The sequence below is a fragment of the Cyanistes caeruleus genome, unplaced genomic scaffold (assembly GCF_971803275.1).
Source record: "Cyanistes caeruleus unplaced genomic scaffold, bCyaCae1.hap1.1 HAP1_SCAFFOLD_65, whole genome shotgun sequence".
In the NCBI taxonomy this organism is placed as follows: domain Eukaryota; kingdom Metazoa; phylum Chordata; class Aves; order Passeriformes; family Paridae; genus Cyanistes; species Cyanistes caeruleus.
In genome coordinates this window covers 4,378,917-4,389,049 of record NW_028255884.1, presented here as the reverse complement: position 1 = coordinate 4,389,049, position 10,133 = coordinate 4,378,917, and the positions used below count along the sequence as shown (strand labels likewise).

The window sequence follows — 10,133 nt, the reverse complement described above, 5'->3', positions numbered from 1 at the left end:
CGAGCAGTCAGTCCTTGACCACGACTGTTGTGGCAGCAGCGGCGGCGGCAGCAGCGGTGCTGACATTGGGACAGCGGTGTCAGGACAGTGGTGGCAGCAAGAGCTGCAGGACTGGCAGTGGGCAAGGCACCATGGCCTTTGCTCTGCGCCTCCTCCTCCTGCTCCTCCTGGCAGTGGCCCTGCCTGACAGGGCTGCCCAGGCTGCTCCGTGGCGAGCAGGGCGAGCAGGTGAGCCGGCAGCCTCAGTCCCCTTTCCCGGGACAGTGCTCCCTTCTCCCTGGGAAGTGTTGGGGATGGTTTTCCCCAGGGCTTTAGGGAGGGTTTTCTCTGTGGGAGGGACAGAGGCCTCAGGGGCCCTGGGCTTGTCCCACTGCCCCTCCAGGGATGTTGCACAGGGCCTGCAAAGAGGGTGGAGAGTGACCAGAGCCAGCCCAGAGCTCCCCAGGCCTCTCTGCAGCTTTGGCCATGTCCACTGACATCTGGCTCCCATGGCCTTCCCCGACCCCTTTGCAGTGCCCAGTTCCCTAAGGCAGAAGGGGTTCCCAGCACACCATGGAATGGTTCTGATCTGTGCTTCCTTCCAGATGAGGGTGGTAGGAAGGCTTCTCCAGCAGCTTGGCTTCATGAAGATTTTCTCCCTCTGGAGCCCCATGCAGGTATGTTCTCACTGTCCCAACAAGGAATAAACACTGACAACGTGGCAGGAAGCAGGTGACAGAAGCTGCTGTGGCTGTTGAGTTACAGGTGTGTCTGCAGCGAGGACATTTCAAGCTCCTTTTCTGGTTGCTGCACGCAAGCCCAGCTCCCATCACAGGGGTGGGTGGTGTGTCCCTGCTGATCCCACAGGCTGAGCCCTGGTTCTGTGGGACCCATTCATCTGAAATGGAAATACTTTCTGTTAAGGTCCTCCTAGAGGGAGGAACAAACCTACAGGAGACAAGAGGCTGAGTGATCTGGAGAGACGCCGTGGTGGGTCCATGTCCCTCAGCCTCCTCCTGAGACTCAGCAGCCGGGGGCTTTCTCTGCACATCTGGACACGCTGTGCCCGGCACAGCAGGAAGGGATCCATGTCAGCCTTGCTGCCCCTCTGCTGCTTTCACAGCCTGCAGGGCTGTTTCCCAGCCTGGCCTGGCTGCAGCTTCTCCCCAGCCTCTGCAGGAAGGCATTTGGCATCAGCTGTCAGGGAGCCCAAACTGCAGCACGGGCCATGCACACCCTGAAATCCCCTGCAATTTCCCAGTCTTGTGGTAGATGTGGCTGGCCTGGCTCCAAAGTTTGGATGCCTTCCTGAAACTTATCCATATCTTTGACAACTATTGCCTCCTGAAGATGCCACCTTCATGTTGGGGAACAAACAGCCCCACCTGATGCATGTATCCCTCTTCCTTTCTCCAGAGACGGAAGGAGAGGCTGTGCTGAAGGCAGCATTTCCCGGAGGAAGCAGTGGCCCATGGGCAGCCTCTGCTGCAGGAAGGGAGGCCATGCCAGGCACAGTCCCAGTCCCAGGAGGTGATTGCTGTGCCCCTGGGCCTGAGCCCTGCTGAGGCTTGAGCTGCCATCTCTGCTGCTTGGCAGTGCAGGCACAGCCCGGACAAGACCGGCACAGCCCAGTGGAATTATCCCCAGCAGGCTCAGGGCACTCGGCTACTGAGCAGTCCTGCTGGGGTCCCTCCACGGGAGACAGGTCCCAAAACCTGGCAGCAGCTGCAAAGGGGTGCCCATGGTGGGGAATAGGCAGAGGGGGAGGGCAAGGCTCCACTGTATCCTGAAAGAGCCTGGCCCAGTCCCTATGGGATGGGAGAGCTGTCCCAGCAGAACGTGGGCAGGAGGGAGGGAGGGCCTGAGGGACGGTTGTGGCACTGCCTGCTGTAGTTCTTCCCCATTGCTTTTACAATTCTTTCAGCTGTGGCAGAGAGAGGGCCCCAGTGGGGCCTGGGCTGCTCCAGCCACCTCTCCCAGGGATGCTGCACAGGGCCTGCAAAGAGGGTGGAGAGTGACCAGGAGCCAGCCCAGAGCCCCCAGGCCCCTCTGCAGCTGTGGCCATGTCCACTGACATCTGGCACCCACAGCCTTAGCACGGCTCCTTTGCACTGCCCGGTTCCCTAAGGTAGAAGGGGATCTCAGCACACCATGGAAACTGTTCTGATCTGTGCTCCCTTCTAGATTTGGAACTCAACCTCAATTATTTGGAAGTGCTACTGAATGATACTTTGAATATCTTGGAGAATGCTGGAGGCAAGTTCTTCTATTCCCTTTACTGACAGAACACAAAGTGACAAGGTGGCAAGAGCATTTGCCATATCTCTTAACATAATCTCAGGCTTGTTGGGTTCTGGAAACCTCGCCCTGCTCCCTTCAAGAGCCCTGAGGGATCCCACAGGTCACTACCAGTGGGAAGAAGGAGCATTTAGCTGTCAATCTTCTTCCCATGTGCAATGCCAGTGTCTCCTTCCATGTGCTCTGTGCAGCCACGGAGAGGAGCAGAGAGGGAAGGGGCCAGGCCCAGGGCTGTGTCCCGGGGCTGTGCCTTGCATGGCTCCTTTGCCAGCCCCAGGGAGCCTGAGGGTCTCCTACAGAGCCACGAGAGCTGTTCTGTCCTACCTCTTTTTTCAGCCAAGCCTCTTGCTGAAGGTGATCTGGCTTCCCAACCCACACCCAGGACTGAGGCTCTGGAAGATGGTGAGGGTAGGTGAAGGCCTTTCCCCCTGGGAGAGCTGCCAGCTCAGAGCCCAAGGCTTGGCCAGGAGAGCATCGCTGCAGGTGCCAGGACAGAGCCATGCACATGTGTGCCCTCGCCCTGTGTGATCCTCTCACTGCTCCTGTGGCTCAGTGCTGCCTGTTCAGATCAGAAGAGATGACAGAAGCTTCTGTGGCTGTTGAGTTACAGGTGTGTCTGCAGGGAGGACTCTCCCAGCTCCTGGGTTGGTTGCTGCACACAAGCCTGGCTCCCATCACAGGGGTGAGTGGTGTGTCCCTGCTGACCCCACAGGCTGAGCATTGGCATTCTGGGATCCATTCCTGGGAAATGGAATTATTTTCCTCTAAGGTCCTCCAAGAGGAAATACCAAAGCTACAGGAGTTATGAAACCCCATGAGCCATCCAAACCCATGAGGCAAATGCTGAAGAAAATTCTGCAGGAAGGACAAGGTGGGTCCATGTCCCTCAGCCTTCTCCTGAGACTCAGCAGCTGGGGACTTTCTCTGCACATCTGCACACGCAGTGCCCAACACAGCGGGAAGGGATCCATGGCAGCCTTGCTGCCCTGCTGCTGCTTTCATGCCCTGCAGGGCTGTTTCCCAGCCTGGCCTGGCTGCAGCTTCTCCCCAGCCTCTGCAGGAAGGCATTTGGTATCAGCTGACAGGGAGCCCAAACTGCAGCACGGACCATGCCCACCCTGAGGTCTTGTAGGATTCCCTGGTCTCTGGGTAGATCAGAAATGGTGTTGGTTTGGAGAAAGGAGGGCCCTGGCCAATCCCAAAAGTTGATATGATATCCTGGTCCTTAACCAAGTCTTTGAGAAGCATTGCCTCCTGAAGATGCCACCTCCCCCAGTGGGGAATGCTGCCATCTGATCCAGCTGTCCCTTTCTGCAGAAGTGGATGGAGAGGCTGTGCTGAAGGCAGCGTTTCCCGGAGGAAGCAGTGGCTCATGGGCAGCCTCTGCTGCAGGAAGGGAGGCCATGCCAGGCACAGTCCCAGGAGGTAATTGCTGTGCCCCAGGGCCTGAGCCCTGCTGAGGCTTGAGCTGCCATCTCTGCTACTGGGGAGTGCCCACCCTTCAGGGATGTTGCACAGAGCATGGAAAGAGTGTTGAGAGTGACCAGGAGCCAGCCCAGAGCATTTCAGGCCCCTCTACAGCTTCCTCCATGTCCACTGACATCTGGCTCCCATGGTCTTACCCAACCCCCTGGCAGTGCCCAGTTCCCTAAGGCAGAAGGGGATCCCAGCACACCATGGAATGGTTCTGATCTGTGCTCCCTTCCAGATGAGGTTCCCAGAAAGGATTCTCCATTAGAATGGCTGGATAAAGTTTTGAAGCCCTTGGAGCCTCCTGCAGGTATGTTCTCAGTGTCCCATTGAGGAATAATCATTGACAACCTGGTAGGAAGCAGGTGACAGAAGCTTCTGTGGCTGTTGAGTTACAGGTGTGTCTGCAGGGAGGACTTTCCCAGCTCCTTTGCTGATCACTGCCCGCAAGCCCGGCTCCCATCGCAGGGGTGAGTGGTGTGTCCCTGCCGTACCCACAGGCTGAGCATTGCTTTTCTGGGATCCATTCCTGGGAAATGGAACTATTTTTTATTAAGGTCCTCCGAGAGGGAAGAACAGAGCCACAGGACAGAAAGAATCACTTGAGTCACACCACATCCTGAAAGAAATAGAGAAGGAACTGCTCAAAGGGCGTGGTGGGTGCATTTCCCTCAGCCTTTCCTGAGACTCTGCAGCCAGGGGCTTTCTCTGGACATGCCATGCCCTGCACCATGGGAAGGGATCCATGGCAGCCTCGCTGCCCTGCTGCTGCTTTCAAGCCCTGCAGCGATGTTTCCCAGCCTGGCCTGGATGCAGTTTCTGCCCAGCCTCTGCAGGAAGGCATTTGGCATCAGCAGACAGGCTGCCCAAACTGCACCATGGCCCATGCACACCTTGAGATCCTCTGCAACTTCCTGGTCTCTGAGCAGATCAGGAGAAGTGGTGGTTTGGACAAGAGAGAGCCTGGGCCTTTTCCTGATCCTCTTCCATGTCTTTGACAAGCACTGCCTCCTGAAGAGGCCACTTCCCTGCTATGTGATGGTTCCATCTGATCCAGCTGTGCCTCTTCCTTTCTCAAGGGATGGACAGAGAGGCTCTATGGAAGGCGGCATTTCCTGAACGAAGGGAGGCAATTGCAGGCATGGGCCCAGGCACAGGAGGTAATTGCTGTGCTGGGCTCAGCCCTCGGTGGGGCTGTGTGCCAGCAGCTCTTCCCACAGGGCCTCTCCTTGCACTGCCTGGCAGCAGCCAAAGCTGGAGGTGCCTCGGCTTCCAGGCCTCTGGAGCTCATTCCCAGCCCCTGGGAATCGGGATTCCTGCACCAGTGTCCATCCCACTGCAGCTGCTCCTGGAGCTGGCCCTAAGCATCCAGAGGCCCAAGGCACAGGAGCAGCCCCGAGCGGGAGCCCTGCTGCGATCCCAGGGCCACAGCCAGCCCTGGCTCCCAGCTGGGCAGGGGCTGCACTGGCCCCTGACAGGGCCTGGCTCTGTCCCCTTGGGCTGGGGGAGCTGTCACGGAGCAGGGAGGGTCAGGGGAGGCAGTGGCTGCTCAGGGATGGGTTTGGCCCGTGTCCCTGGAAGGAGCCACTGCCCAAGCAGCTGCGCTGTCCCCGGGCTCTGCTCCTGGCCTTCTGGGTTTTATTGGGTGGCACAGCCTGTGCCAAGGGACAGCAAGGTGCCTGCAGGCCTCAGCTTTGGGGGAACAGAACATCCTGGACATACCCACCGTGCTGCCAGCTCAGCAGTGGATCACAGCACAGGCCTCACGCTGCCCATTGCTCCCACAGATGCATCCAGCACAACACGTGTTCCCAATTCCCAGAAGGGCATCAGAAGAGGTTTCTGTCAGGGAACACACTGTTGGCTAGAATTAATGGCAGGCCTGCTTTGTTTGGTGCATTTCTTCGTTTTATGCGGTGTTGGAATCTGGTATGCCTGCAAGAGAAAACAGTGAGTGTTTCGTTCATCTTTCCCTCAAACAGCTTCTTTTGAAAGTTATTGTAGAATAGAAACATTCCCAGTGAAGCTGCTGTGGACTTGTGGCTAGTCCTTGGTTGGCCAAATAACTCTGCTGAGAGTTCTGCTGCTGCCCAGGGCTTCCATTGGCCTCTTAATTGCTGGGCCTTGTCCTGGGGAGCCCGCTGGGGCTGCAGCCAGTGCTGGCTGCCACTGAGGCTGCCTGGCCAAGAGCAGCCCCAGGAGCAGCGGGCAGAGGCAAAGCAAGGTGGGCAGGAGAAAGAGCGGGGACGAGATTGCCCTTGAAAGGCAGAGGTGCTCTGGGGCCCGCTCCTGGCCAGGGACCCTGCCCAGAGCCATCCCCTGCTCTCCAGGGCCTTGAGGGGCAGCTGTCCAGCTGGGCCAAGCTGTGCCAGCAGCTCCAGCCGTGCTGGGGAGCCTTGGCAGCTCTGGGCCCTGCTGTGCAGGAGGGTCCCTGTGTGCCAGCGGCAGCTGGGGGCCTCAGCCACTTTCTTTCTCTACAGGAGCGCCTCTGCACCTCCAGATGTCCGGCCAAACAGCTCAGTGTTGTGAAAAATGAGGTTCACATATTTTTCTTATAGAATTTAAAGGTTTAATAAAAAGATGATTCGGAGCTAAAAATAAAGTACATAGATACGGCCAGGTGTCTCTGCATTCAGCCAAGAGAGCACACCTTACTAACAAAGGATTGTCTCTTAAAAACAGAATCCTACTACATATCCATAAATTCTCATGCATATTCATACATTCTTCTTAGGATCTTTGGTGTTCTTCTGTTTAGTTTTCTCTTGCCCCCTTCCCAATAGATCAATCTTCTTGGCGCCAACGAGATTTACATTCCCTGATAACAGAAATGCAATAAATTCCTCCCCCAGAGTTCTGGTCACTGCTGTCTTCATCTGGGTAAGATAGTTTCTGAATGTAGGGGGCATCTCCAGCTATCTTTTGCAGTCTTTGGGTTATACAAACTAAAGTAGTTTTTGTTTTAATACTATGCTGTAATAAATTAATCTATGAGTAAAAATTCGTAAAGGGTATAAATAAAATATATATATATGTGATTCCAATGGCATAAAATACAACATGTAGTGGGAATAAGTCCTTCTCCGGATCTGGTCGTGATTCTCCTCCGAGAGGCAACAGATTGCAGCCAAACACCCAGATAACGATCACAAGCAGGCACATCAGCCCAGGCCATCGAACAAACAAAAGAACGGGCCGGACGAGATATCGCCGGACCTGAGCACCTCCGCCCTGCCCGCCTGTGTTGGAGAAGTGGAAAAAAAACTAGACAAAGGAAGAGGAGCCAGCCGAGATAAGCCATCGGCTCCAGGATGGGTCCCACCACTCCACCCTAATGGCCCGGACCAAAATGATATCAAAAAGACATCCTGGACCTCTTTACATATGAGGAGCCTCTGCCCAGCGTCTATTGACTCTATTCTCCGGTGCCAGGAAATCTATTCTTCAAACAATCAAGAACCTCTTAGCGAAGGGTGCCTGCTTGGAATTTGGCCTCGGGACACAAACTTCCTATAAAAACCCAGGCCAAGTGACTCTCAGGCGTGGATTTGGGAGCACCTATACCTTGTGTATAGACCCTGTCCACCCAGCGCTGCGCTGCTTATTTTATTGTTGTTTTTTCTCGTTGTTCGAATTTATTATTGTTTTATAATAAATTTCTCTTTTATATAACCCGAAATTGCCTTTGCATTTATAAAACAATGCTTTGATAGGCTTCTAATTCCCCAGAAGGGATTGATCCCCTTTTCTGCACATTCGTAAAGGTTATATCCTTCATGATGAATGCACCCTTTTTCCCTCTTGTCTAAGGACCAATATTGGTTGGGCTCTTGGGGAACTCATTTAATTCCTAGATTCTTCATTATAAGATATCTTTTGCATGCCATCCGCCCCACCAGGGTTCTATATCTTTTTCCAGTTTGTAGAATACAGTCTTCCCCAATTACCTTAGCCTTTAATTCCCATTTTTCCCTTCTCCTATACCCTGGTGTTCTTTGGTTTTCCCCAGTTCGTTTTATGCTTAAAATTTCTCGAGGTTTTAAGCTAATTCCCTCCCAGGGCCAAATATCAGACATTTTAGTACTCCCACATACCCAACAATCAGTTATATTTAATTCCTTGCTGATCTTTTCAGCTGAATCAATGAACAAGTTCTTCCCACTCAAATTTTCCTATTCTTCATTTCCCACGCTCATGTCCACTCTTTTCTCCTTTACCACATCAGGTTCACCTTTTACTGGTTCGTTCTTTTCAAAGCACAGCCAAGTATCCCTCATGGGACAGTCTCCCAAAAGACATTCTCTAAAAGTGGCTGTATTTCTGGTAATCCAATATGTTTTTCCGTTTTCTTGGCATTCTTCTAATTGTGATTTGTTATAACAAGAAGGACTCAAATTTGTGTGGACCCTTACCAGGGACCCTAGATTTTCCCCATCATACAAGGGATAATAACATTTCATGCAAGAGTCTGTCCCCATGGCATTGGTGAGGTGCACTGCTATCACCAGACCTACCATGAGCCTTGTGATGATCCTTTTAGGCTCCCTCCTGTCCGTGACTCCCAAGAGGTCAGCAGGAACCATGTTTGATCTCCCCTGGTCTTGCCTCTTGGGGTTTTCCTCACACTTTTTTGGGAGTCTGGGTCCAAGGCTTACAGCTTTATTATTTTTTTTGTCCTTCTCCTTTTTACTGTTGTCGGTTTTGGTCTTGGGAAAAGTTGCCCAGGGAGGGATATAGTCTTGGCTAGGAAATTGGAGCCTTATTCGGGGGGGAGGGGAGGGTTATTTTACTTTTTAAAATAATAATAATAATAATATAGTTACAAGTTAAGCACAACTGGAAAACACTTTAACATTAGTTCACAAACTTTAAAGAAACACTTAACCACAAATGTTGCAGCCAAGAGAACACTTAACAACAACTGTTGTAATTCCAGTTCCTGGTTGGGGACTTTAGTCTCTGGGTTTCCTTCTTAAGGTTATTTTCAAGTCCTTGGTGTTGGGGACAACAGTCCAGTTAGAGGGATCTTTTTCAGAGTTTACTTCCCCATCTGGTGGTGCCACTGGTCCTTTAACTCAAGTCACGTGTGTCCACCCTTTTTCCCGGGTTCTCACAGCCGTGTGTGTGGTGAGTTGAAATTGGTAGGGTCCTTCAAACTTTGGAGTGAGAGGAGAGTTAGCCCAAGATTTTACCAATACCCAATCCCCGGGGTTAATATGGTGTGTGTCTACCTCAAAGGGAGGAGTTTGAGGGAGATACCCTTTTTTCCTGAGGTTTTCTAAAGTTTTAACAACAGTTTCCAAATACCTCCTTGAGGTTTCCTCCCCTTCAGTATACTGGGCAGTGCTGTAAGGAGTAATTAGGAAGGGGAGTCCAAATAACATTTCATAGGGGGATACCCCTAAATCTGCTCAAGGTCGGGTTCTTATATGTAATAAAGCCAAAGGGAAACATTTTATCCAATCTAATTTAGTCTCCAGAGTCAGCTTGGTTAAGGTCGTTTTTATGGTCTTATTCATGCGTTCTACCCGACTGGAGCTCTGGGGATGCCATGGGGTGTGTAACCTCCACTTTATCCCCGGGGCTTCAGTGGTTTCCTGGAGGACACGGGCAGTGAAATGGGGGCCTTGGTCCGAGTCTATGTTATTGATTAACCCATACCTGGGGACAATATGTTCCAAAAGTATTTTGACTACTACTCTCGCTGTTTCATTCCAAGTGGGAAAAGCCTCTGGCCAATGGGTCAGGTTATCTACGATCACTAGCAGGTGTTTGTATCCCTGTGCTAGAGGCATTTCTGTGAAATCAATTTGCACATTTTGGAAGGGTCTCTCCGCTAGTTCCCTCCCCCCTGGTACGGGTTTCGTCATCACTCGTTCGTTTACCCTTTGACACATTACACAGCCCTGAGTGATGGCCTTTGCTATATCATAAACCCCTATGCAGATGTTCTCCCTCAAGGAGTGGACACATAGACCCTGCGTCCCCCAATGTGTCAATTTGTGTATTTCATCCAATACCCTGCTATTGCAGTCCGCAACTCCAGGATCTCGTCCAGAGAAGCAGCAGGATTCTGGGAACCAGCATCAAACACCAACCGAGACGGGCTCCCGTTCATGAAACCATTTATTCAGCATGGGAACAAAGTCAGGTCCAGAACAGAGAGCTCTGAACAGAGGCACAGCAGGGGTTTTTGAGGGACAGAACCCCCGAGGGTTTCCACCTTTGAGGGTGGAGTTCAGGGTCAGGGAGCAGTAGAAGCACACCAAGGGAGAACCCCTCAGGGATGCAAACCCAATCAGAACTCCTGGGCCGCCCTTCTCAAGGGGTTTGGGGTGGGACAATGTAACTCTTTGTCTCCCTGAGGCTGCTGCCACACCACTATA

General features: G+C 52.7%; 1 protein-coding gene across 4 annotated transcripts; it reads left to right on the top strand.

Moving 5' to 3' along the window:
* On the top strand, positions 1–6,349 carry LOC111945812 (uncharacterized). 4 transcript variants are annotated; one of them, XM_086872544.1, is made up of 11 exons: positions 1–228; positions 2,164–2,235; positions 2,614–2,685; positions 2,888–2,959; positions 3,047–3,148; positions 3,595–3,702; positions 3,986–4,057; positions 4,146–4,217; positions 4,305–4,403; positions 4,827–5,697; positions 6,228–6,349. In XM_086872544.1, the coding sequence occupies exons 1-11, from the start codon at positions 132–134 to the stop codon at positions 6,274–6,276; spliced, it is 1,686 nt and encodes a 561-aa protein (XP_086728670.1). In that variant the 5' UTR covers positions 1–131; the 3' UTR covers positions 6,277–6,349. The 4 variants fall into 4 exon arrangements, 3 of the variants coding, with proteins under 3 accessions (XP_086728670.1, XP_086728671.1, XP_086728673.1); XM_086872545.1 differs by lacking the exon at positions 3,595–3,702 and having other exon boundaries at positions 4,827–6,349; XM_086872547.1 differs by lacking the exons at positions 3,595–3,702; positions 4,305–4,403; positions 4,827–5,697; positions 6,228–6,349 and adding exons at positions 585–656; positions 745–816; positions 1,396–1,509 and having other exon boundaries at positions 12–228; positions 3,986–4,184.
* Positions 6,350–10,133: the final 3,784 nt, after the last annotated feature.

What these genes read in the sequence shown, in the direction of transcription:
- LOC111945812 (XM_086872544.1), top strand. Translation starts at nt 132, where the DNA reads ATGGCCTTTGCTCTGCGCCTCCTCCTCCTGCTCCTCCTGGCAGTGGCC. An exon ending in GCCTGGCTCCCATCACAGGG is followed by an intron (nt 2,960 to 3,046) that starts GTGAGTGGTGTG and finishes TTTTCCTCTAAG; the next exon opens with GTCCTCCAAGAGGAAATACC. An exon ending in TATGCCTGCAAGAGAAAACA is followed by an intron (nt 5,698 to 6,227) that starts GTGAGTGTTTCG and finishes CTTTCTCTACAG; the next exon opens with GAGCGCCTCTGCACCTCCAG.